The sequence below is a fragment of the Oxyura jamaicensis genome, chromosome 6 (genome assembly GCF_011077185.1).
Source record: "Oxyura jamaicensis isolate SHBP4307 breed ruddy duck chromosome 6, BPBGC_Ojam_1.0, whole genome shotgun sequence".
In the NCBI taxonomy this organism is placed as follows: domain Eukaryota; kingdom Metazoa; phylum Chordata; class Aves; order Anseriformes; family Anatidae; genus Oxyura; species Oxyura jamaicensis.
The window spans coordinates 23,443,962-23,471,494 of record NC_048898.1 but is presented as its reverse complement, the minus strand read 5'-3'; the positions used below and the strand labels follow the sequence as shown (position 1 = coordinate 23,471,494).

The window sequence follows — 27,533 nt, the reverse complement described above, 5'->3', positions numbered from 1 at the left end:
CCTGATGAGGGTTTTGTAATTACCAAGCCACAGTTTCAAGGGAAAACAAAGAATGGAAAAGTTTTTGTTTTGGGTTTGCTTGAAGCCAGAGCTAATGAGATTTTTTTTCAATGCTTGATGCTCAACCAAAAAGGTTTTCAGTGCAGTACAGCTGCCTGCAACCAGGGCAACTTTTCAGTGCAGTAGAGCTGCCTGGATTCCTTGGGGAAATATACAGACGTTTTTGCCCAGAAATTAGTTGGATTTCGATTCTTGTTTTTAAAGGCAATAAATAAACACGATTATAGACTTGAAAAGCAGTTTGAGCTGCACTGGGCTCGTCGTTTCCTCAGGCAGCTGTTCCAGATGAGTGTGCCCTCTACTACTATAATTACTTTTTAAAAATAACTCTGCAAGTCTGTAATCTAAAGTGGCTGGTATGTAGCAAGTCTGAGAGCATTCTGCATTCAACCCACAGGCTGGGGAAAAGGTGGCTTTATATAAGGGTTTGCTTGTCTTCATCTCTCGGTTGAGATCTGACTTTTTCCCACAATCCATCAACAAATGACCCATATAATGGAAGTGCTTTTTAACACGGGAGTCAGGCTTGCCAGGGACTATGATGGCTTTGCAGTCCCACAGGCTCTAGAGATTCCCTCTGGATGTTTCTTTGCCAGATCTTGTCTCTGTTGTATTTGTATTTAAGCTGCCTAGGCAATATAGGAGAGCAGAGCCCTGCTGATATTCACGGCTAAGTAATAGCCCAGAACTCTGTTTGCATCTGTTTTCATCCCCCTTTGCCTTTTGGCTGGGCCAGCTGATTTATTTATACACTCACATGCTTAAAATAAGTTGGGATTATTTTTTTCCTGAGGATTTGGAAACAATGAACCTGGGAATTTGCTGCCTGATCACAAGTGATTTCTCCTACTCTATTTTCTCTATTTATGAAGCTTTTTGGGCGCTGATGTTCTTAAGTGTGCTATGTTTGCAGACCTTCCTGCTCCACAGTGTGGCTATTTTAAGGCTCTTATGAACGCGTTTGTTCTTACACATAAGGGGATCTTTACACTTAGGAGCAGAGCGAGGCGATACTGCAGGCAGGGATTTGCCAGACTGAATGTACTTCCATTCGAGTGAAATAACCTATGGCAGCGTCTAAGCCCTATGACTTTTTTTGTCCTGTTTAAAGGGAAAACTGAAGCGGAGAGAGGGAATAACAGGGGAATTAGAAAGAGGAAAGTGAGGGCAGGTAGATGAGGAAAAGAAAGTGAGTCCTAGAAGTGGGAAACTCAATCCTTTTGAGCTTCTCCCATTCACAGAGGTGCTAATACAGGCCCCAGGCTTGTGCTTGGGATGGAGGTAATTAATGTTTGCTCTCAGATTTCCTTGGGTCTGAAGCTAAGCACTTTCACCATGTCATTTTCTACCAGGGTTTTGCCACCTCTAAATAAAGAGCAGAAAATGGCATTCCTTCTGATTTTACACCCTAACCACTGGCAGGTTCCGACTCGCAGGTTCCTTCTCGTGGTCAGGGCTGTGAGCAGCATGGGCTGACCTGGAATAAGCACAACATCGCAACCTGCTTTGGCACTCGGCTTTTTAGTGCAGGTGCTGGGGCTGGCAGGCAGGCTTCACTTCTTCACTGCGTGCACTGTCGGCGTGAAAGATGCAAGTGGATGTCTCTCTTCCCATCAAGTGCAAGCCTGGTATCCTCTTGGGCAAGCAGTAAAACCATCAGATCAGAGTACAAGGAAAAAGCATTTGCTGCCTGTTCCCACCAGGCAGTGTCGTCACCGCTGCTCTATTTAAGTCATCAGCTTCCAAGATGCAGAGAGGAGAAGGGAGAATATTTCTAGCCTAGTCCCAGCTCCTGCAACACACAGAAAATGCCAAATTGTGTTTAACACATTTCCTCTCGGGAGGAGAAGTCTCCTATAGATAATAATCCTTTTAGCAACATCTCCAGCGAACAAGGCTTTGTCCAAAGAACAAAGAAAAAGTCGCAAGCTTGAAATATGCCTGAATTTCCTGAGTGCACTCGCTGCTGCGTACAGGCAGGAAGCTGTGTTATTCTGGTTTGGATGTTTGCTCTGAAGTGACATAAACAGAGCACTGGGCCTCCCGGGATCCTGAGCTGACCTGTGGACCAGGGGATGGGGTTTCACAGTAGTTCAAGGACTGCTGAGTAGTTGTGCTGCTCCATGCCTGCTTCCTTCTCCTTCCTAGCCAGATCCATCCCCTGAAGATGCCGGGTGGATGTGGGAGCAGGCAGCAGAGGCAGATGTTGGAGCCACGGTGCACAAGGGTGTTAAGCTGCCAGCCAGCAGGGAACTCATTTCCTGCCCAATTATGAAAACAGCTGATCTGTGACATTTTAAGAAGGGGGAGAAAAGACAGGGCAGGGGAAGGAAGGCCCCGGCTATGTAAATATTTACTTTTGCACAGTGTCCTAGCCACCCCCTTCTCCCAGGGGCTGGGAGAAGAAGGGGTTGCTTGCTGCTGGGTCTGGTAGGTGGTGACAGGGGACATGAGAGCCATCAGCGGGCAGCCAGCAGCTGGAGTGAGCACGCAAGCTGCCAAGCAAAAGCTTCCCAGCTGGAGCTGGGATGCTGCCCCACGTGGCACCCCTTCTCCTTGCAGCATCCCATGGCCCACCAGAGCTGCTTGGTCCACCTGCCTGGGCTTCTTCCCCCTCCACGGTCTTAAATGGTGCAGGACCACAGAGTCTCAGCCATGTTTCTGCAGGGCAGCAGGCTGTGATGGTTGTGTCAACGTGGTGTAAGCTGCGAGGAGATGGAGTGAGTGCCCGTAACGATGACACTGACCTACTGGCTGGTCTCGGCACATCCTGCTTCCCCGGTGGTGTCTGTGGCACCAGAAGGGTTAAAACAGGCAGGATTTAGAGATTTGTTTTGTGTAAGTGGTTGATGTGGTATCAGAGATACCTCGAGCCTGTTTGTCCCCACCTGTTTCATCAAGGATATACTGGCTAAGCTGGCTCCCCAGGATGTGCCCCATCACTCAGTGAACAAACAGCAGCGATTTTGTGTTGCGGGTTAGTTCTGCTGCTGGAAATTGTACCCCATCTGTGGTCAGATGACATCTTTTTTTCTTGGAATGGGACCAAGGTTAAGAAGACAAGGAAGGCAGGTTAGTTAAAATATGTCAAAGTCTCTTGGCTGTAAGTAAAGACTGTAAATAAAAGCTTTTTAACTTGGAAAGGGACTTTAGAGTGATATGATTGGGTTCGATTTAGTCCAAATACTGCTTTATGCCATTAAGCTGTTATCAAGTTTTGGTTCAATTGCAATAGTTTTATGGCTTTAGCGTAGTGGGAACAGTTGTAGCCTTTATGCAACTATAACATTTTCCCCTGACATGTTTGCTGTGAAGACTGCTGCATTGTGCAGGAACCCGAAGGTGAAACAGCATGGAAATGAATAACAGTGGAAGTGACCTTTCCTACCCCTTTTCATTGTCCGTTCCAAAGTAACTACACAGTCTGAGGGTTTACATCGTGAACAATGAGGGGATTTAAATAAGATTATTTTTACATTCTCATTAACGAGTCCTCAAACTCGGTAATAAAAGTTAAACATTTTTACTTATTTCCTCTTGAGCTGCTGGCATGCCTGATTCAGCAATGTCTTAAGATGATTTGTCAGGATGAGAAAATAAGTCACATCCTTCTTCCTCTTGGGATTAGGGAACTAGAGTAATCCTGTACCCATAATATTATTTCAGTTGGGTTTGCATAATAGCCTGGAAACGCTTATACTTGATGCAACGCTTTGTAATTGCGACGTTGGATCCTTTGAAGTTAGATTAATTCATGTCACAGAGTCAGATCTGCACAAATATAATAAAATACATTTTTTTATTTTTTTATTTTTATTTTTATTTTTTTTTACTAGCCCTCATTTCCTTATCTGACTTCCACTGTGGTCAATTAGAAGCGAGTGGATTTTAGTGCTGTTTCTCCAGATATCCAGCACCATCACAGCCAGAAGAGTCCAGTCTCACGTTTGGTGCCCTTACATGTTGGTGTGACCGTGGATTTAGGGGGGTTCTGGTGCACCAAAAGAGTCTTGCTGTGTGCATGTGGACGTTTGAAAGCTCTGCAGACCTCGAGCACTTCCACCAAATCGCTGTAGTTGACTCTCTATGAGCCAAGGCTTTTCACGAGCATCTGGACTCTTATTCCTGGTTTACATTAGAGAAAGTGAGAGAAATCAGCCCCCCATAATTACTGTCAAGCTGTGAGCTAGGCACATATGTCAATATTTTCAGGGTCACAACTCAGCTCTTTATTTTTAATATACTTTGTTATTAGTAATCACTTCTGAAGAGATTGAAAATCCCACCCATAAGTTTCTGTAGCTTCGAGCCTACTCAGCCTTGACCTCTGCTCCCAGCAGTATCCTTGGATTTACTGTTGATTTCGGCAGGAGCGGTTACAGCAGGTCTGAGGGCTTTGGAAAACCCTTTCCCTGTGTTTTTCTATATAAAGCCCATCACTGTGGCTGCCAGATTGTATGACACTAGGTTTTAAAAAGACTTAAGAATGAAATTGAACTGATAAGGAGGCTAAGATGCAGTAAAGCTCAGCAAAGTCAATTTGCTTTCTTTCCGAGGGAAAAAAAAATGACTTTCACGAGGTTTTAATTTTCTCTCACCCAAGTGGAAAAACAATCCGTTTGGGTTCACTCTGTGCGTGCACGTTGGGTGTGTGTGGATGCTGCTCCCACGAAGCCCCAGAGACAACTTCACCGTGTGCGGGCGTGGGAGCGAGGGGAAGGCTGCCTGGGGCTGGAGCCCACGCCGGGGGCTCGCGTTTGCCTTCTCTCCTTCCCTCAGCCCTAGGGTGTGATCTGGGAAATCATCGGGTAAGGCCCTGTGTAGTCGTTAATCCTGCCCAGTTTTTCCTCTGCTGCAGGTGTTTTAGAAGGAGGGAACGGAAGATCTGGGGATGCAGGTTGGATGGAGGAGGCTCGCGTCTACCCCTGGTCTCGTTGTGCTTCTTTACTGGGGAAAAAGAAAAAAAGACAAATGAGATTTGCCACATCTCCCTAGGGTGTTAAAAGACTAAATCCGTAAAACACTGTGTAGCACTCAAGTACTGTAGCAGGAAAGACCTTTGATTGCCTAGGACAGACCGGTGCCTGTCCTGCTCCGTGTTCCCCTCTGCCTGCAGATGTCCCCTGGAGCAGGGCGGTGTGTTGCTGTAGCAGCTCCGATAAATACTTTGCTCTTATGGATTAGATTATTCCTCATCAAGTCGCACTCCGTTTCGCTGGAGGTCAGCTATAGTCATCATCTGGCAGGCTTTTCTCCCCCCTGGGCCCCTTTCTTTCGCAATTAGCCCAGATCCTTTGTTCTGTGGTGTCAGCTGGAGGGACGTTACTTGGGGCAGCTGCGAAGAAAAGCCGTGCTGGCGAGGGCGATGTCTCCGAGCTCTGCTCCTGCTCCTCTCTCTGCTCCTCTTCTCCTGCCACCAGCTCCCTGCACACGATGCTCACCCCGTGCGGCGCCTTTGTCCTGTTCAGTGTCGTCCCTTCCCTGGTTCACCTCCCCTTGAAAAGAGAGGCCAGATGTTGTAATCCTCTGGTAAGCCCTAAAATTGGCAGGATTTTCGTGTTTGTTTCCCTCCTCCTGCTTTATTTTCCTAAGCCTATAGATCGACTTTATTTCTCTGAAAACTTTCTGGGCTGCTATTCATCCGCTTTTAATTAAGGCAATATAGGGAATTAGGACTTTCACAGGGGTGGTTCTGGTGATGGCTACGAGTGTTTTTGTTGGTTTTCCTCCCTTCTGAGTAACTGTGTGGAAGTGAGAGTTTGAGCTTAGGCTTTTTAATTACTGGAGAGTTAAATTACTGCGTTATGGTGAATTGATTCCTTTGCAAGGGAAAAAATGTTCCTGGCTGCTGCTGTGTGCAATGGCACAAGTAAGAGAGGAGGGTGTGCTGCTTCATCCTCCAGGGGACAAGAGGGTGGCCGGGACGAGGAGGGAGTGGGAGCGAGGGCATCAAAGGGCTGAGGGTTGGCATGGGGACGCAGTGGGATCTGTGGCTTTTGCAGGACAGCATGGGGGGAGACCAGGGGAACCCAGTCCCGGCCTTTTTCCCACAAGAGCTTGCTTTACAGGAGGCTGCACGAAGCACGGTTTCGTGTGATGTCGGGACCGCAATAAAAGCGCGTGGTACAGGACAGCACGGATGCATGGCAGAGCAAACTACTCACTTTTTGTCTTTCTCCATAAAACACAGCCTCATGCAAGCAAAGGCTGCTACAGGCAGGGTGGAGGAACCTCCCTTTGGCATACGGGGATCCCAGATTGTTGTTTTTTTTTTTTTTCTGGGCTACAGCTGCTGGGGCAGCCAGCGAAAGCCTCCTGCCCAAGGCGCAATTCTTTTGGGTGGGCAAGTGAGCGATCTCAAGAGCAGGTCTCAGGCTGACCCAGGGAAGCAGCTGGCTTTTCTGCCCAGGGTGTCTGAATTATTTCAGGATAGTTTTACAGAGTGACAGACTCCAGCAGGAAATTTTCAGAAGAGCCCAAGCGTCATCTGACCCCGGCTCCTGTTTTCTGAAGTGTCGGTGTGTTCCCAGTGCGTGTTTGTGTGTGTGTGTGTTTGGAAATCTGACTTTTGTTTCAGATTTGTTAGCCATTTTAATACAGTGGAAGGAAAGCTATTATCCTGAGCGTCAAGAGCATCAGTACTCTTGCAGGAAAGCCTGTCTTGTAGTGGCTCCTTGGGAAGGGGGGTTAATCATTTTCAGTCTCACTAACTTCTGTCTCTTGCTTCTGTTGTTCTTGCCTGTGCTGGTTTCCTGCTCAGGGACACAGCTCCTCTTGGCTTCCTCACCCCATAAGCCACATGTAGGGCCTTGTGGTGCTGCAAAGCAGCCAGTGTGGGAGCTTGCCTCCCTTTTTGAAGTCCTTTGGGTCCACGTCAATGCCAGCACTTGAACAGGGGGCCGTCCCCTCCAGGCTCCTCTCTGTTTTCCCTCCTCTGTAGCCTGAAGCTGGCTGGCGTTCCCCAGAGGACCACGGATGCTGCATATGTTTCTAATCTCCGTGTGGCGTATCCAAGCTATGTTCTCACTCCCAGCAACGAGACACCATCTCTGATGTCAGTCAGTTTGCTTTTCATTCGTGCTAGTGCTGGGGCCAGACTCAGCCCTCATTGATGCCTTTTTCTTTTGGAAATGTGCACTTCCCTTTCTGCAGCGTTCTTCTATTGCAATAACTTGAAGGGCCAGGAAGGACTTTTTGTGTGCAGCTTTCGTGATGCCTGTGATTCGTCGGGGAATTTCAGGTGCTGTGGGCGTAGTCTGTGACGCGTTGGGTAGGTTTCCTGGGGACTAGGAGATGACCTAAAGCAAATCTGACTTGTTGGGCTGACTCAGGAGTGACCCTCCTCAACCACTCCCAGGCAGCTGAGCTGTCTGAAGAGTTAAGTGCAGGGGATCAGCCTGCGTGTCCTTAAAGACAATGTTCAAAAGTATCAGAAATCAATTAGACTCTTCGTATGGTGTATATTTTTAAAGCGGCCGTTTCAGTGCCCTCGTTTTCAAGAAACATATAATGAAAATCCAACGCAAAAGCTGAAATGCACCCGTCTTGTCCTGCTGGCCCGTGAACACAAATTAATAAACTGAGTTAAAATTAACTACGTGGAAAATAGCAAACTTTATTTATTTTTCTTTGGATGACACTGCAGTACAAAAGATACACCTGTGGAAAAGAGTAGTCTAGCACTTCTCCTGGGTAAATAAGATGAAAAAGAAGGTACGGGAAAGAAGACTGCTGTATTAACTCAGAGTGATTTAAGGATCTGCTTGGGATTCGAACGGTTCTCCTGGAAGAGAACGTAAAATAAGGGGAGTATGCTGGAAAGTGCATAATTAGGAAATGCTCAAGATATGTGCATAAGCTGAGGCTTGACACAGCATCAGTGACTGATAGAATTGGCAGCCTTTAATGTTGAGTATTTCTTGTATGTCTTGCTATCGGGTAGTTTCGGTCTATGACCTGGGTTTTATTTTTGCCAGGTGCCAAGTGTTAATTCAGGTGCTGTCCTGTGTTTGTACAGTGGGATGGTAGGTTTCTGCTCTGGGAATAAATATTTTGGAAAGTACCTTCAGGTTCCTTGCAGAAGACCTGCTCCTCTCCACCCCGTTCCTTCTGCCCTCACACCGCTGGTTGGGAAGTGTGGCATTTCCCCTCTGCCCTTCTGCTGAGCTGATCCCAAGAAGGGACCCGCTCTCACCCTGCCCAGGAAAAAAAAGTGCGGGTCTTTTCTGCTCAGACCTCCATGGAAAAATGCTACGTGGGGTGAGGCTGAATTCCGTTCAAACATAAATAGAGTAGCATACCCCAGAATATCTTTTCAGTCTAAATCCTGCTCAGCAGTCGAAAGTCCCAAGTACCAATAAAGTCCCTGACTAATGAACATTACTCAGTTCCTTTGGGTGCTTGGCTAGGGGCACTCATAGTTTCCAGTCATACGTTTACTCCTTCTTACTTTAAGCCATCCTGTTTTCCTTCAGTCTTTCAGCCTTAAAGGAACATTGGGTAACTTTGTGTTCTGCTTCTTAACGGCAAAGGCAAGGGATCCCAGAGACACCGATCTTGTTGGCTTCCATTCCTGCTACCTGCAGACACCTTTATCTGTGGTGCCAGTTGAGGCATTAGTTTTCTGGCTTATTTTCCATCACCCTTTATGACTCTTTTTCTTGCCCCTTTTCCACTGGAACTAAAAAGAGAATTGGGGTTTTCCAAGCAGAAGTGTTTCTCTGAGTTGAGATTTCTTGTAACTTCTTTTAATTTCTACACAGTAGAGATGAATCAGCACCAAGACATTTGCTCTGCACCCTGCATTTGATGGGAAGAGAGGAAGGGATTAAAATTTAAACCTGAACTGAACCTGAACTGACGTTTTGCAAGTGATCTCAGTGAAGGGAAGGTCAGCCATAATTTCTAGCCAGTTCAGTCTTGAGTCCCCATGGAAGAAATAAATACCAACCAGCCTCCAGATTTGTCATTAGCCTGGCACATGGGGGACTCTACGACATTCAGTTCCTTGTGCTGCCTTGCAGGAGCTTGCCTGCAGGAATAAGCACCTGCCTTATGTACGTGAATGGGACCTGTGAGTCTTTGATCTGTCATTCGTACCTTGTCACGTATCATTCAGAATTGCAGCCTGGCCCAGGCCCCACATCTCCAGGGACCTTGTGCCCAGACGGAGCACATTCAGGTGGGCAGTGGCTTTGCTGAGATGTCTGCACTCGTGTACCAACTGGAGCTGCCAGAGTTCTGAATTCAAGTATCTGACCTACTGCCTTAGCTGAATCTGCTTCTGTTGTGCCACCAGGATACAGGTGCACATCAGAGGGAAGACCATGAATGGTTTAGGTGGTTGTGCAACCCAGGAACTAGTTTTGCACCTTCAGATCAGAATGTGGGGCTATGAAATGGTGGCTTGAGCTCTGTCACTGGGTGCAGACCCAAGCAAAGCCTGCACTCAGGTGGTTCATCCTGGCCTGGCTCCAGGTGTTCTGTGTAGGTCCACTGGTGGGGGGAAGTACTCTGAAATATCTATCTACAAAACCTGATGTATGCTACAGTCCAATTTTTGGGCTGTGCTGTGTTGGTTTGACCTGTTTCATTGTGGCCAGGTGGGCACTGCATAGAAGTATCACCAGGCAGTGAAGTATCTCCATCTTCGGAGTCTAACACAGTGCATTTTGAACAGCAACACTACACCTCAGATTATCACTAGGGATAAAGAAGAATCCCACGTCCAATTGACCATGGCAAATCCAATTCAAACTGCAAAGAGATATTTTTCCTCCCATTAGGCAGAATGTGATTAATTTCCCATGTGGAAAATTGTTCAAGACAGACGTGCTCGTAAATTATGGCATAAGAGATCCTATTACTGCAAGCTCCATCAAAACCTACTGTGCCTCCAGAAATAGCAATAAGAAGATAATTATATTAACAGCCTTTGTTGTTATTTGATGTATGGCTGACATGGGCTGTAAGCTTATTTTCTGCCAGATTGGAGCCTCCATTTGAGAATGGATGTTTGATGTTTGTAGACATGAACAATAATCCTTGGTTTCTGACACTTGAAATAAAAATTATTACAGGAAAGTATTTAAATGGATGATTGAAAGCCAATAGGTGCAAATGAGCCCAGAGTTTAAAATGATGTCTCCTCTGGGGATAAAGACTTAAGAACTTCATATCTAAAAAGAAACTCAGTTTTACCAGCCAGGTTTCTTGAAGGAGCTGTTCCAGGTTCTGTGCTGTTCAACCCAGGATCTGCAAAAGAAGGTGTAAGTGATATGACTAACCTAGTTGGTCACACAGTTACTTAGGATATTCAAATTTGGAGCTGACTGCAAAAAGCTGGAGGAGGATCTCATGATATCGATGGCAGAAAGGCAGTTCAGTTAGTGACTACAAAGCAATGCTGTGAAGGAAAAAAAGGTTGTTGCAATCCAGGGATGAGATTTCAGTAGGTCTAAGGATGATTCCACAAAAACTCCACGTCAATAGTCAGCAGCAGTCAGAAAGCCAAATGTGGTGTTGTAAAGAATTAGGCAACGAATGGAGAACAAAACACAGAGCTTCAGCTGCGGAAATCCACAATTTCCCCACACGGTGAATACCATGTGCAGCTCTGGTCACTGCCTCTCAAGGAAGGTGTAATAAACTAAGGTGCTGAGAAGGATGACAGAGTTGAATTGGCTTCTGTGTGAGGAGAGTAAATAGATGAGAAATCTTCAGTCTGGAACAGAGGTGATGGGTGGGTTAGTGTAGAAGTTCGTGAAATCATGAAGGATTTGAGAGACGTGATTTTTTTTATTATTATTATTTCTCGGAATGCAAAAACCAGGTGTTGCCTGTGAAATTTGGAAAACAAGCTTAAAGTGAACAAAAAGGAGTATGTAATCATATGCCATGTGATTAAATTAGGAAATTCATTTCCAGACATCTCCATAGGGACTGCAATATCTGTGGGTTCAAAAAAGTACTAGAACAATTTTTGTAGGATATTTTCTGAGAAATATTTTCTAATTCGGAAGAAGTCTAACAAGTGATGTGCAGTAACAGAGAGTATATATCAAGAGATGGATCCCATTACACATCTTGTTCCTTGAATTTCTTCATCTTTTACTGGCCACTCTTGTAGACAGGGAGCTGGACTGCAGCTAGACCTTCACCCCAACCAAATGTGACACTGACATCACTGCAACAAAGTGAACTAAATCTTCTGTCACTTGTTAGTGAGCTATAACAACGAGTGAAACTGCTTTCTTGAACTGCAGCAGCTAGACATATGGAAGGTTATTCACCACCTAGAAATGGAGGAGATGGCATCTGTCCATTCTCAGCCTTGTACCTGGAGACCACAAGTCTGCAGGCTGGACCACCCCAGAGGGGTTATCTGAGGTACCCAACAGTGGGACTTTATATCTCTGGCCAGACCTGCACAGCACTGCACACCAGGACACAAAGGCAAACAGCATCTGGGGAGCTGCCATTCCAGTGCGGTGGCGCAGAGGGAGAAAGACCAGTTTGTTTGGTGGTGTGTATTTTGTTAGCAGTCAGTCCCGTTTGGCTGCTCCATGTCTCCGTGGCTTCAAATGCAATTAATCAGGGCCCGAAAGGGTAATTATCAGCTCACATTCCTAATTCAGATTTCTGTGCCTATTCATTTTACTGTTTTTTCTTTAATTTAGCAATAAAGTTGGGGTTATTTTTATGTTTTTATGCTTCTGGCCCAGTGATCCTTATTAAAAATTAAAAAAAAATAACAAAACATTAGTTTCCAGTCTGCCTTTTTTTCTTCTTCCTGGGCAGTAAAAAGGACAGAGTAACCGTGAAAGAGAAATGACAGCGTGCATAGGCCTGGGGTCCTGCTGTCACCTTGGCTGACGGCACTTTTCCTTTCAAGGGGCGAGTAATTGGTGAGAACATTAACCCCTGAAAGAGGCTTTTGATTCTGCAGCTTTCGATGGGAAAAGCTGCCAATACCTGACAGGGCTGCCTTCTACTGTGTTTGGACATAGGCTCCTCGCTGAACCCAGGAGAAGCTCTGGGGCAGCAGCTCTGTCTCCCACCAGTGCTCTCGCACCCATAAGCAGTGAACTTGCTGGGATGTGGCAGGGCCCAGAAGAATGGCCTGATTTTTCAGGGAGATGAATCTCGGCTCTCACACGGCCTTAGTAGGCACTGCTGGTGCCGAGTTGCACATGAACATATTTTGGGTTAGATGGCCTGAGCTGGAAATGCCTGAAGTGCTCGTGCGTGGGAGAGCTGGCTGTGAAGGAGGCTGCTTATCTGACAAATAATTACAAAATTATTTCCCTATTCCTGTGTGGCGGCTGAGCCATGGTAGCTGTGTGAGTGCTCTCAGTCAGGCAGCCGATACGGAGCAACTGGGGGGAGCTTTGCTGTCCCTGGGAGGCTGAGAGAACGCAGGCTGGCTCCTGTCAGTGCAGGCCACACACATCCATGGGGTCACCATGGCCACCGCCTAACGTGGGGCTCACGCAGGCCCCGAGCATAGGGCCAGCCGTGCATCTGGCACCCAGGGAGGTAATGTGGGGTGGCTTCGTGGTCAGGAGTTAAAGAGAAGGTGCTGCTGGATGGACTGGCCATGGGACTGACCCAGAAGCTATTTTGTAAGGCATATTAAAAAGGTGTGTCTGGAACCAGAGAACGATGCCCTCGGTTTGAGATGGTGTTGTGGGTTGCAGATGAGCTTTCCATCTCAGAGGCTGCCTTTGGTCTGGTTGTTGTTTGATGGCTTGCCTCCGTGTCTTAGCCTGCTGAAAATTCAGCTTAAATCTAGTCTGAGGTTTAGCGTGGAGGCTCTGGGAGAGCACTTCACTTTGGAAAGAAAGAACGGTGCTCTGTTTTGCAAAGCACAGGGGATTTTGTTTCTGAATACTGCTCTCTGAAACCCTGGCTGTTGATTTCCAGTCTCTGACAAGCACAGACACCTAGTTATGTTTGCCGCTGAGTTGTTTGTTTGTTTAATTTCTGTGTTAATTGGTGCCTTCCAAATACCACAACTGCTCTAAGGAGCAGTGTCCCTGCCAGCCTGAGTGCTGAATTTCACCTCCTGTAATGTGGTACATGTGTACCTGGCAGCTGACTTAATCGAGGTCTTCCACAGGAGAGAATTTTGCCTCTTTTATGGCAGAGATTGAGGATTTGTTTTTGATTAGAATAAATGTTTACAAAGGATTTTCTGCCCCTGAATGTTAACTTAGATGTATTTTTACCCTACATCTCTACATCCTACGGTTTCATTCTACATCCCCCTAAAGCAGAGGGATCTATGGACTGACTTTATTGCTGTCATTAGCATGTGCTCATTTTGTGATCTTGTGAAGTAACCTTCATTTCCCTACCCCTCAATTTCTACCTGCCACATTCCTATGCCGTATATGCCATAGCACCAAGTTATTGCAAGACCTACCTCCTAATAATAATAATGAGAGACCTTGATCTACATGGTGTGAGTGCAAATATTATTTTATTCACAGCTCCGGTTCTCAGCTAGCACAAGGGTGGAGTCTCCCAGGCGGTGTTACTGCCACTCACGCCAAAGGATGTGGCTAGGACCTTACTCTGCTTTTCCAGTGTAGTTTGTCAAGGGTGCGGTGCAAATCCACCTCCCTCCAATGACCTCGCTACGAGGTCTTTGACCTTGCACGAGAATGTGAGAGGTGGATGTAGCTCAGAAGCTCCCTGTTGGTGAGGCTGGCACTGGCCCAGTGTCTGTGAGGTCGTGGCTCTGGCTTAATTGGCTGAACTCATTAAGGCCTGTGATTTAGAAGATTGAGCTGGGACCATATGGTCCTCTCCTGATGGTCCATACCACCAGTGTCAGAAAGACTCCTACTGGCTTCAACAGACCCCAGTGAGCCAGATGGTACTGAGTGTGGATTTTGAAAGAGCAGAGGAAGAGTTTAGTTACTGCAACACCAGGGACATGGTCTAGCCATTCAGGAAGAGCTTTTTGGTGAAAAACCTGGTACAGAGGCATGTGAGAGGCTCTTGCCTTTTTCGACTCTGCAGGACAGGAGCTGGAGTAGCTTGGATGATATGGGCATGTTGACCAGCAAATACATAACACAAACAGGGGCTGCTGGTTCCCAAACCTGTTGGACCAACGAACAATGATCCACATCATTCCCACACTGTCCAGGGAGAAACGTAACTCTTGAAAATAGCCGTGCAGACTGTCTGTGGACCACTGATGAGCTGGAGATCAAGGCTAAGAACCACTAAGTACCTGGGTGAAAGCAGGATGCTGGTGTCAGCTGATACAGAAGATAAATCAAGTGTTTCAGCACAAGTGATAATATGTGATTGGCACATTTCTCATTAGTTTGGTATAAGGTCTTGGAATTTTGTTACTTAATCCCTGATGCTTCCATATGTCAGACGATTTGGTCCTGAAGATGTATAAACAGATCTTTTTAGAGGATGTTCAAAGAAACCCAGGGTGCAGTGGATGTGTAAATGTTCAGATTCTTATCTTAGGGAAGAAGTATGCATATAGGCAAGGGAGATGCTCTGGATCTGCATAAGCTTTCCTGTTTTTCTGTGCCTCTTTTTTTGTGGTGTAGCAAAGCCTGTATGCAAAAAGGGGGATACTCCCGCATTCTCGGTGTGAGGAAACCCTTCTGTTTCCTAAGGCAGTGTTTCTCAGATGTTTTGAATGTGACCCTCTTTTGGATCCTTGTCTTTGTGGGACTCTGAATTATCATCAGGTTGGTTCCTCCGGGTGAAGGAGTTGCTGGTGTTTGCTGGCTGCAGGTGTAAACACCATTCTCCTCCCTTGTGACAAACTGACTGCTTTCTGCAATTAAAAGCACTTAGCTCTTTGCATTCTCTTTGCATTGTACATGCATGCTCTTTGCATTGTAACACTGACAGCCAATAATTACAGAAGAGTTCACTTTCCATGTTGGAGAAGCTGAGCTGTGCAGTTCGAGGAGGCACCAATTTCACTGCAGAAACTGAAGACTTCACTCCCTGAATGAACAGCCCAGCCCTTTGCAACAATTTCCAGACTGGGAAGTTCACTTTTAAGGAATCTGGGGACTTTTGATCAAGTTGAGATCCTCTGTGTGAGGCAGATGCTTTGGTTGGTTGTACTCTGGCAGTGAAATTGCTTTTAGCATGTGGTGGGTCTTTGTGGGTTTGCTGGTGTGTGCAGACCAACAATGTATAAGAAACCATCCCACAGTATGAAAAGTGAAAGGATAACTTCACAGCACTTTTGCCTGCCCATACCAGACCAAATGATGGACAATTTGCCTGCATCATGATTTCTGCGTTACTTTAGAGAGGTGGGAGCCGTGCAGCTGGGGCAGCTGAAGAGATTACAGGAGCAGCAGGTTGTTTGGGTGATAGCAGCAGGACACAGAGCAACATGAAGTAGCTCTTGGCTTATGCAGAACGCTCTACAAACAGTAACAGAGCTGTTAGCTTGAGATTTGCACCCTGTGGCCCCCATCTGTCACTGCTGAATTTCAGCATCAGTGCTCACAGCTTTTTTCCTTCTTCCAGCTGTGCCTGGTGCTTGAGCTCCCATAGGCTGTAGTAGCTAAGTTGCTCTAGAGCTGGTGCTGTTATCCCAGGGGATAAGTAGCCAACCCTACAGACAGCTGAAAACAGCCAGGTTCAGAGGTCGGAACTCTTTGCTGGTGGGCAGTCCAGCCTCGTCTCTTGCCTGTCTTTGGTTTCTCCTTGTAATTATTCATGTAGGGACATATTCTGCTGTATCAGTTCTAATGGAAGAAAAATTCTTGTCCTGGTGATACTCTTTTATAATCAAGCCATGCTATTTTCCATCCTATATTGCTTCTCAGTGATTTTCTTACACATTGCAGCTTTTGCACATTAAAAACAGGATCCAAGTACAGAAGAAAACCCTCTGTACCCCCCATATCTCAGAGCAATATTATTATTGCTTATGTTGGCTTTCCTGGTTACTCCATCTGTCTCCATCACCTCTTGTCACCTTCCATAGTAATTCCTGCTGATTAGCAAAGGCTGTTATCAACTGAGGCTCTTTGGCAGCCAAGTTCAGCCAACAGTTCTGACTCTGTCACGAGTTTCTACTTATTAAGAAAGTCCTTCCCCCTCCCACCGGTGGAAACAGTATGAATCATTTCCCTACCCTTTCTTTGTCAGGAGTGAATGCCATCACTGTTCGGCACTGGTTCCCTGACTCCAGGAAATCATGGATGAAACAATCCATGGAAACCGGGATCCCCATGTGAAATTATTTTGTAAGGAACACACCTCTTTTTTGGCTATTGTCAGATTGCCATCTGGATGATAACCACACTTACATCCATGACAAGTGTCAGATTGTTCTTCTATCCCATAGTCTCATTCTGTTGGGTTATGTATTTTACATTGCAAGGTACAGTGCATATTTAAGTGCTCCATTTGGGAATTACATTGCATGACAGGTACCTGAGAGCTTTCTTGCAGGACTCTGGGATGGATTTCACAGTGTAAATGGGTTGAGGAGTCATATCTGATTGCACATTTACGCTTCTTCAGTGAGTAAAAATAGTAAGAGCAGCTATGTGCAAGGAGTAAAAGCCTTCGTAAAAATACTTTAGCCATGAAATGGTGTTAGTCACAGTGGAGGAAGCTGCTTAGCCCAAAAGGAGAAGCTATAACTGTACTAGGACTAAATTCTTTTCTCTCTTTCTGTGGTGCAACCCCAGTGTAACTGCAAAAAGAGTCTGACCTCATCGTGTAAGCAGACCGTCTTTGAGAATTTGATCTTTAAGTTGAACAGGTTGCTTGGCAGTACTCATGCAGGCCTGGTATCACTCATGTTCTCGGGTAAAACGAGGAGAGAATTAAGAGCACAATAACAGTAACAGCATGAAGGCACAAAAGCAAGAGCTCTTTCCTGCTTTTAGGAGACAGCTGACTGACTGATGGAGCTCCCACAGCTGTAGCTTCTATAGTTGGAGGCAGCACATGTCTTTTTAAATGTGAATCAGATGAGACATTACAGTATTTTTAGCATACCCATTAGTATTCAGGCTGTCCATTGAATATTTATCATACGGTTTGCTTCAAGTAGAGCCCTCTGAAGTAGATTGTCTGTACTTGAGGTAGAAGATTAAATGTTAATATGCACTTGTTCATCATCCCTTCTGCAGTGTGTTTGGGTTCTTCCTAACCTCCAAGAGAGGCTGTCCTTGCATGAAACAACCTTTGGTCAATCCATCACCCAGACATCCCTTGAAAGGAGAATCAAGCTCAGCAATCGGAGAGTAAGAGAAAGAGGTGGATTCATTCCCTGGTAGATTTGGAAAGGAGATAAATATCAACTTCTCTACCTCTCTGCTGCCCCTGCTGAAGCTCCCCCCACCTGCCCGGCTCCAAAGGGCAGTGATGCTGGCAGCCTGGGGCTGAGCCACTCAGTGATGCAGTGCTGGGAAGGTCATGAAGGACATCTATAGAAGGTCTCAAGGCCAGTACCTTTCCTTTGCAGTGAAAGTTGTAATTAGGAGATTTGTTTTCATGGCTGTCTCAGAGCTAACAAACCACCTGTCTTGAGCAGTGGCTGCTATGACAGCGGGCCTCTGCTGTGACTGTAGGAGCCGCATGGCATTTGTCCCCCTTCCTTGAAGAGGAAAACCCAGACTCCCCTGCTAGGCATCCCTTTGGAGACCTCTGGTGCTTCTCTGTCTAGGCCTGCCTGGTGCTGTCCTGCAGCAATAAAGTGATATTCAGAGGATACCTTTAAGCTTGCAGAATCGGCAGCTGCCAGATAGATGGTCTCCTGAACAGCTTTATCCTTCCCACTCTGTACACAGGATGAAACTGGGGTCCTGTGGGAGAAGAGGTGTGTGGCCATGGAATTAAAGGCTACATCTATATACACACAGAGAGATGAAGGGATGACTTAAGATATCCCCTGCAACGCTAAACCTGATACTTTGCCTCTTATCCACATTAATTTCCTAGGAATAATATTTTCTTTAAAGAAAAAAGGATAAAAATAAATATTGTCATCCTGCATTAGCAGCAGGACTGGAGCCCTGTTTCTTCCCCGTGTCTCTCTTTCGCAGTGCTGCTCTCCTTCGAGTCCTTCCCAAGGCATGTGCCCAACCTCCCTTGGCCTGGTCCAAGGCTGGCACCTCAGTGAATGAAATACGTGCATGCGGCAGTGCCATCCCACACGGCCTGTAGCTTCCCATCCGAGACTGAGGCTTCCCATTCACTTCCTCGCCGGGCTACAGCCTGGTGAACAAGCCGCTAGGCCTTCTGTAAAACGGGGGTGTGCTGCCGGAGGAGGTTTAAAAGAGCTGCCGTAAAATTCACTTGGTCACTGAGAAAGGAAGCAGCGCTGAATGTACTCGCACAGAATCAGGTCCCTTCCTTAGAGATGTGGAAACTGCCCAGAGGAAAAGCCAAGCGGTGTGTAAACCAGCACTCCACCCTCACGAGGAAGTTGCCCGGGCCGGCCTCCATTTACCAGCCGCCCCAGGACTTCCCGCTTCACCTCGGTGCTGCGTGAGGTGAACCCTTCCCCTGCCCCCTGAGGTTTCCGTGCTGGGGGCTTTCATGTGCCCCGCTCTGCTGTCTGCCTCCTGTTTTTATCTCGCTAACGGGAAGATCCTAATTACCTTGGATGTGCATGGTCAGGGTCCCTCCTCGCCGTCCACCAGCGCGGGGTGTGCTGCGGACTTTCCTGGTTTTTCTTCTTGCCTTTTTTCTTGGCAACGCAGGTCTGAGCTATTTGGCCTTCTCCAGATCTCAGCTCTTCATGCCATGGACTGGGCAGATCTACCCCACAATACTCATCTACCCCTCTCTAGCTTCCAATAGCAGAGTGAAAGTCTCCTTTTTTTTTGGTGAAGGGATAAAAATGGAAGCACCTCCTGGGCTTTGCTCCGTACGAACACTACAGTCATCCTGATATTTTCCATCTCCATTTAAGGGCTGAAGGAGAACTCATCATATCCTGGGGTCTTTTTTGTACTCTGTGTTTAATATAACGTTCTTTATTATATTTATCTTGTTTCTTAAGTCTGAGTCTTTCATTTATGATGTTACTTTGAAGACTGGGCCTCCCTGTAAACTGTCTTTTTAGGAAAGCTGAATTGCATTTGCAGGGGATCTTTAATGTGTTTAAGCCTTTGGTTGCTTTTTGTTTTTATATGGTCACCGGTTCGACTTTTGACTCATGGCTTGAACTGAAAACAGGAAAGCCAGACAGTTAGAACATTTCCAAAATGTCCCTTTTTCTTTGCAGTGTATTTATAAAAGTTGCAGAGAAATGCAAGGCTCTCCCACAGCAGCATTTGTGGAGCACTGATTTGGGAAGCAGTCTGTTCGCTACAGATACCCCATGCTCCCTCCCAGAAAAAAGACAGAGGCTCACTGCAGTTATGCGTTACAAATACAGGGTGATCCTGGAGAAACAGTAAGAAATGTTTTGGAAGTACAGATAATTCCCCCCATTTACTGGGGCTGGAAGCAAGAAAGCAGCAAGGTTTTGATGTGTCCAAAGACAGGCAGCTCAGGGTGATGGACATGTCACAGCCGTGGTTAAATCAGACACCTATTGCAGATTTCCCACATCCTCCGCGCTCTGTTACCACCAGGCATCACATCCTACAGGCATGGCTCAGCACCGGCTTTGTAATGAGATAACCACGTGGAACCAGAGAGAGAAATTTATGGCATCTTTGAAATGATGACCTTACTTCACAGAACAAGCCACTTGACCACTTTTGCTCCCGAAATCTCAGGGACTGTGATAAACTACTTTCTCCCATCTGAAACAAAAGGCTTTAACGCTTTACAGATTATCTGTTGTGAAGAGAAAAGGCAACCAAAAGGGCCAGAGTCTGGGAGGGTTTAGAGCCTCTGCTACTGGGTTGTTAAAGGCTATGGTTTCATTAACCTCTCAACTACTGCAATCATGACAAAATCAAAGCCATATATTCGGATTTTGGGTCTGATTTCATCTCCTAGTCCATTTTCTTATCCCATGATCTCTGGATTAGTATTTCATTTGCCTGTTGGCAGAATAAGTTTGGAGCAGGAGGTGGTATATATGTCAGCATTTTTTTTACATAGACATTTCATGGATTAAATAATGCTGGCAGATACTGTTTTCTTCCACCACAAGGAGAACATATAATTTATTCTTGTCTCAATACATTAAAAGAAATACAGCACAAAAGAAAAAGGGAAGAAAACCACCAAAAAAGGATACGAAGATAAAATCCCTTCAAGCCAAAAAAATACCAGCTCTATGACATCCTTGTGTGTGGGGAAACTCAGCTCCTAGATTATTTTGATAAACTTTGTTACAATCAGTTTAACACAAAACCCAGCTATTTATTTAATCTTAGCTGACTTGCAGAAATGTCATCCATTAAGGACACTGAGGTTATTATTTTTTCATGTAAAAAAAAGTTTGTTTATTTTTCTTCTATTATTTGGTTTCCCTCTGTAGATTTATAAGGTCTCTGTCACCAACAGCCAAATGTTTCCTTGTCTGCTGGCTGCGTGGTTCCCCTGTGTGCAGGGGCAGGAGCATCTGCGGTGGGAGGAGGCTGGGTGGGCATGGACGGGGCGTAGATGGAGCTCCAACACCAATGTGCCAAAGCGGCACCAAAGTGGAAGTGAGTCACAGCTTAGTGTTGGTCTGTTCCAGGTTAATGCCAGTACTGAATGGGAACCTTTTTTTTTTTTTTTTTTTTTTTTTTTTTTATACTTTATCTACAGGCTAAAATTAGAAAAAGTCCCTTTGCTGTAATAGCTATTGTCCCCTGCCCTTCTGTGACCTGCCCCTGCAGTGTCTCTGCAGTTTGCTTCCATGACCAGAAGTGGATCTGCTGCTCACACCGAGTGTGCTGTGATGTTTTGTATGGTCGGGGCTGCAGCCACGTGAAGCTGCTGCTGTACAAACCTCTCCAGAGCTGACATTTCTCCTTCAAGGGGTGCAAGGGAGTTGCAAAGCCTGGCCACCAGCACTGCAGATGACTGAAGCTGGGTCTAGGGATGAGACCCCATCTCCCAACTGCATGCCTAGGGCACTGATGGCTGTGGCCAAAGTCTGCTCTCTGCTATTGCACTATCCCCAGTGGTCGGTGATGCCCCTAAACCTCCCCTGTCCTCTGTTCCCTCTGCAGGTAAGATCCTGTTCCGGAGGAGCCACGTCCGAGATGTAGCTGTGAAGAGGCTGAAGCCCATCGACGAGTACTGCAGGGTAAGAGCAGGGGGACAGCTGGCAGCCCTGCTGGGGGGGCTCACAGACACCAGCTGTGCGGCACCACTCTCGATGGATACTACTAAGAGCTTCATCTATGCTGAGCCCATCACAAGGAGAGTCTTCTGTAAGGGCAGGTGAAAACAGAGGCCACTCTTTGCTCCCATAGCCAGCACTGCTGTGGTGGCTGTTGTGCCAATCCGCAGCTGAGCATAATGTATACACTGCGTCGGTGCCTTGTTTAATCAGAAAAGGCCATAAGCATAGTCTGCCCTGCTAGGGCTCTTCACTTAAATGCAGATTTTATTTCTGCTTCAGTCTCCATGAATGCAAGAGTTCAGCAGGCAGAGAGGCCCAACAAAGATGGCATTTTCTTCTTTTCCCTGCCCGTCTGGGCTGCAGGAGGGAAAATTTGGGTTTGTGCAGAACTGGAGATGGGCTGGCAGCTTTCAGGGGTGTTTCTCATAATGAGTGAAAGTCTGGAAATTTATGGCAGGACAGAAAAGCAAGCTGTGTGGAGAAGAGGGTTAAGTGACCTAATCTTTCCTTTCCAGCTTAGACTTTATGATTTGATGATAATTAATCCTCTGACAGTAGATTAAAAGTCATTTCTACACAAGACCAATACCCAGCTTGTGCAGGGGTATTGAGCACGTCAGCGTGTAATTTAAACCCTAGACTTCCTCTTTTCTTTCCCGTGGGGTTTTCTTTCCGTTTTTAGAAAGCCAGAGGAGCAGGTGGAGGGGAAAACCACCATTCCCGAGAACTGCTCCAGTCAGACATTTGCTCATCCACAACTGGGAGGAGGTCACAGCAGCGCCTGAGGCGTGCAGGGGGCAGTGGTGACAGGGCCCAGCAAAACCCCTGCCATCTGCATCACCCGGGCAAGGAAGCTGCGATTAAAGTCTTATCTCATGAGATCAGGCTCTCTGTGTGACAATTACCATGCTGTCTTCCTGCCGACGGCCAAAAGTCTCGCTTTAAAATATGCGCGGTCCCGCTGCACCCCCAGCCTCCTTCCTTCAGACAGGAACTGCCCGCGACGTGAGTGGCGAGGACGAATGTCAGGGTTCACCCAGCAGATGCGTGCAGGAGAAAGCAGCGATTTACTTGGGGGGGAGCCCCTGCCCCGGGCTGCCCGCGCTGGAAGCTGCTTATCTGGGACCCCATTGTCTGTGCCCAGACAGCCCTGGCCTGGCTGGCCTAGCGGTGCCCCGCCGCTCACCTCTGAGGAATGTCTTGGAGTCAGCTGCTGACATGATTGCTGATACTGCAGGACTTCCCATGCTGCCTTCCTCCTCGCTGGGTTTTTCTCTCCTCAAGATGTCTGGCTCCCCCGCCTCAAGCTGGTGCATGGCCTGCAAGTAGGATCATGCCCACCTCTTTGGCAGCATTACCTGTTTTCTGCCCTTTTTCCCCAGTCCAGCAGATGTTGTGACTCTTGAATCGTTCAGAACTGTAGAGCAAGAACATCATTTTGAGATTCATTCTTGCTCATATATGGGTGCAAAGCTTACATCCCATGCTAGTCTGAAAATGAGTAGGCAGACGACGTGTTCAATTTTGAAAAATGTGGAGAATGATGCTGGAATGATGTAGGTGCAGTTGGTGGAGAAAATCTGATGTGGGATAGTAAAATGTAGACAAAGTAGAGCTTTGTCTGCTGGAGTCTGTGAGGAAGCAGAGGAGGGAGGCAGAGCCAGACGCAAAATTTGGTGATTTTTTTGCCAGATGAGGACTCTCCATCCAGCCTGCCCTGCAGAAGTGAAGCACAGATGGGCCCTGCCAAATGAGCGGTGCAAATGCTTGACCATTTGTTATGTTGTTGTTGCAGACTGTCTCTGACAGAGCGTGATGATTGGCATGGCTGAGAAGCAGCTCTGACTTGGGCTGTTTTGATGTTTTGTTCCTTCACTAGGCATGGAAGCAATGACCGGCAGGCAAAGGCTGCCCGAGGTTTTGAGAGGAGACTGGGCAGAATGGGGAGTTCTGCAGAAAGCATCGGTCATCAAGGGCTTGAGACCTCTGCTCCCTGAAGCATGGGCCTCCTGACCCCTCGGGCCTGTCTGGTTCTTCACTAGAGAAATGGCTTCACAGGGGTAATTAGGCCAGTGTCTGTGCTAAGGCCACAAGAAGCTTTGAAGTTGCAATGAACAACAGACTGGGACATACAGGGAAGATTTCCAGGGCTTTTCTCATCCATAAACATGAAAGTGCAGGGTCTGGATGTCCTTTGTGGTAACCCGAGCAACTTAGCAAACAAACTGAATTTTGCTTGTAAACGTGTGCTGCCCACTGGACTTACTATCTCTGGATGATTTCCTTCTTAACTCTAGGCTTGGATTTAGTTTAGTGAGATTTAAGGTCTTCTGGGCTCCTTGTGCCTGGTTTTCTTAAATTTTTAATAAGTTTTTGCCAATGTGAAAAAAGAGGAACTTCATAGGCTCACCTTGCTAGGAGCATTTTATTTAGTAAGCTTTTCATCTCCCATACACACCTCTAGTGTGTGCATGTCCAGTGTGCATCACCCTGTGTTCACGAAAGGCCTCTCAGGTCAGTGGGTCACCAAACCACCACGCTCTCCTTCCTCAGCCCTCGGGGAAGACTCAGGCCAGCATTTGCAGACTTGCGTCATTGTGCATGTTGGTCCTAAGTGAGGGGAGCATCTTTGTGCAGGAGAGCTTTCAAGATGTGAAGTCCCATTGTCCTAGATGCTTGAATTTGTCACACGCATTTATGCTGTCCTGACAGGAGGTGTATTTCTGTAGAAGCTTATGGGCTTTTCCGAAGGGAGGTTTAAGTACCCATATGCACGCCACCTAAATAAAAATTATACGAGCAAGTTGCGTCAGTGCCAGGAAATATTGGTCATTCTTTTATTAAAGTTCACAGTTTGAGAAACCACACTTCAAAAAGGAAAAAACATAATTACCTCCCTCTCAGTCTCTCAGTCCAGCCTCTCTTTCAAGGTTTAATCCTTGAACTTGTCAAGACAGATGCACAGACGTTTCTGTCTCTATCATACAGCTAAGCTAGTGCAGAATTAAAATGGAATAGTAGTTACTCTTATTCAAGAATGAAGGGGTTTAAGTGAAAAACTTTTAAACTTCATCTATCATTTTTATCTGCATTTCAGAATGCCCATGTGTTTAGACCAGCTGCAGTAATGAGAGTTAATAAATAACTTGCCCTTCTCAGTACCTGGTATAGTGCCTTGCTTTCTGGTGCCTTATGGCCCTTTTATGTCAGAGGCTCTTCTATGTCCCAGTTACTTCCAAAATCACACCCTCTTTTCTTCCTCAGCAATTTTATTTATTCCTGCATCCCCCTACTTCTCTTGCCTGAGCCACCAGCATGCACTAGTCTCTGACTGTCAGTGTTTGCCATGCAACCTCCTCACCTCATTTCTTGGGGTTCAAGCTTGGGGTTACTTGAAGCTCTCAACAAAACAGATACAGAAAGGTGAAAGAACTTATTTCTCTGTTCTGAGAAGTGAACTATTGTAATTGCATTTTCCCTCTTGCTGAACTCGTGGCCATTCCTAAGCATCTGCCACAAACAATTACCGTTAATTAGAATGATAAGCAATTGAGAACAGGATCCTTAATATGAAAAGTCAGGGAGTCATAAGCATTCAGTAGTCAGCTGTCTCTGGGTATCTGTGAGCTGGGCTTAACCCCGCAGAACATTAGGGAAGCTACGTGTCTGAACTCCCTCAGCAGGCTGTGTGTGGGGAGAGATCACCCCACCCAAAGCTAGATGTCTACGATGGGGCAGACAAATCACCCCCTGAAGGTGCTGGTCTTCCACTAACGATGATACCGGTTACACCAGTCCCCAGTTTTAGATACGTAAAGTTCAGTGGGGTGAATATCATTGTATGCATACACACACACACCTACACGTGTGCTGTATACCTCTATAGTCATGTCTGTGCATCTCTTTTTTTTATAATTGTATATGCATACATGCAACATGCAGCATTCAAGGCACATCTACATATTCTGTGTTTTCTCACCCGTGTGCATGCATTTCGTGAAGCCGTCCACCTGCAACGTATTCCCACCGAGCTGTTTGCTGGCATGGAACCTGAAGCAGCCAACCCTGCCTGCAGTCGGTGCTGTGCTTCGCTTTGCACGCCGTGTGTGTGCGGCGTGCAGCAGCCTGCCAGCAGCTGAGCAGCGTGAATTGGTTGTGCCCGATGCAGAGGGCTGATTGCTAATGCCCCGCCTGACGTGGAAGCTTTTCTAATGGCTTTTTGAATCATCCACTGCTCTGCGAGACTGTCTGAAACCTGTAATATAGAGAGACAGACATCATTACAGGCTGAAATAACACATAAAAGCCTATCTCCTAAGGAGTATGTGAGGTCTAGGCAGTGCACGTCTGCCTTTGCCTGTTGAACAAGGAAACTTGCTGTTACTGATAATACTCAGCAGCACTGCAAGGATGAATTCTGCTCACTAGCACTTTTTATCTTTCACCTTTCCTGTGCAAATTCCTTGCTGTTTCTGGATGTTTGCTATATGTAGCTGTGTGCATTTACCCCTATTTTCCACGTCCCGGGAAGAATGTCACATCCCTATCCTTTTCCTCTTTTCACTATCTGTTTTCCTCTTTCTCTTTTTCCTTTTTCCCTTGACCCCACAGTCTTGCCTTCAGCCTGCTGCACCTCTGTCCTGAAGGCAGTTTGCTGGAAATGCCCAAACTTGTATTTTCCCCTTGCAGAGGAACAGTGGTGTTGCTCATCTCCTCAGTGCACTTTTTGTTCACTCTCTGAAATTGCATTGTGCTTGGCTTGATCACAGGTGATGTTGTGTGTTTGCTGAAGAGGTTTGTTTCTCAAAACAGTATTGCTGCTCCCTGCCACCCAAAACAGACCTACTGTAGTTGGTTTTACACCCTCATTTGCATTTTCTCAGCATTTCTTACTCTTCCTTAGGGTTTTGCTCTTTAAAAACAAATAAAAATTGATTGGCTGCAGACTTTATACCTGAGATCTCCCAAAAGCATGCAATGGCAAGTTATTATCAGGTGGTTTTCATTTCACCTCAGTGCACTGGGCTGAAGATTGCAGCACTCTGGGAGGTGATTCAGCAGTGGGAGAGCCAGCCCTGCCCCAGGGCCACCGTGTCGCTGGGGTGGGTGAGCAGGATGGCTGGGTTTGGAAACAGCTTCACCTGTTTGATTTGTGTCCTCTGCTACCTGCCTGGGAAAGCCAGGAGTCACGGAGGGGCTTTCTAGTTGTCCTCCTCTGGCCCAGCAGGACCACAGTGCTCCCCTTAGTGCTCCTGGAGAGTTCCAAACGGGACCACCAGTTCAAGAGGGGGGGCACATTCCCTAAAGCTTCTGTTGTTTTAGAAACCCAAATCTACACAGCAGCTTACCAAGCTCCTGCGTCAAAGAAAACCCACTAACCCACTGTGCTCCAGTTCAGTATTGACATCTGCAGCCTGTTTTTTGGGAAGGGCAAACACCTGCAACATGTAGGGAAGTGACAACTATTTGAGAAGGTGCCTGATGTGCAGAACCCCTGCGATGGGTATAACTTGGGTATTTATGTTTCCCTAGTAATGATACATATCATTTACAGCGCTTGCCGTTGCCCCATTGACTGCACAAGATCAAGCCCTTAGAGATTTCAAAACACACTGTAGATATTAAATATCTGAGCCTCGTAACCTTTCAGCAGATTAGGTAAGTGTTATTGCTCAGCATTGTAAATGGGTAACAGGAGATAAATCCCCGCTGAATTTCATGGAAGGAGGTTAAGTAACCTGCCCAAACCGAGAAGGGTGTTAGGAATCGAGCCATCGCTAAATCTCAGCCCCCTTACGCTGTTTGTTAGTAGCATTATTCCTCTGTAAGTCTCTCCTGCTTGTGGTGCAGCTGAAGAAAACACGCTTTAATGTTTGTGCCCTTGTTGTGGCTGTGCTGGTGAGGCGTTTCTCTTTCAACATGCCATGGTTGTTACTATTCCCGGGCAGCTACTGACTTCCAAGTGTTAGTCTTCCTTTGCCAGCAGGATGCCTGTGTTTATACACACTGGGAATAAGGGCAGAGAGCTCACACCTTTGTTATGTTTTTAGGCAAGACAGCAAGACTGAGTGGATAGCAGTGCGAACTAAGGCGCCCTTCATTCAAAATAAAGGACTTTAGTTTTCCATCTGTTATATTTCATCATGCGTTAGTGCAGGCACCAGCAGTGCTCTGTAAGCATGCCCCAGCACTTGGACCCTCCAGGTACTTCCAA

At 46.5% G+C, this 27,533-nt stretch overlaps 1 protein-coding gene across 4 annotated transcripts in view; it reads left to right on the top strand.

The window, feature by feature from the left end:
• The window catches only part of SH3PXD2A (SH3 and PX domains 2A), a 248,826-nt gene that overhangs the window by 74,889 nt on the left and 146,404 nt on the right, over nt 1–27,533 (top strand). For all 4 annotated transcript variants that reach the window (XM_035329641.1, XM_035329642.1, XM_035329639.1 and 1 more), the window contains exon 4: nt 21,204–21,280. In XM_035329641.1, coding sequence (XP_035185532.1) covers nt 21,204–21,280 — 77 coding nt within the window. The remainder of the gene's footprint in view (nt 1–21,203; nt 21,281–27,533) is intronic.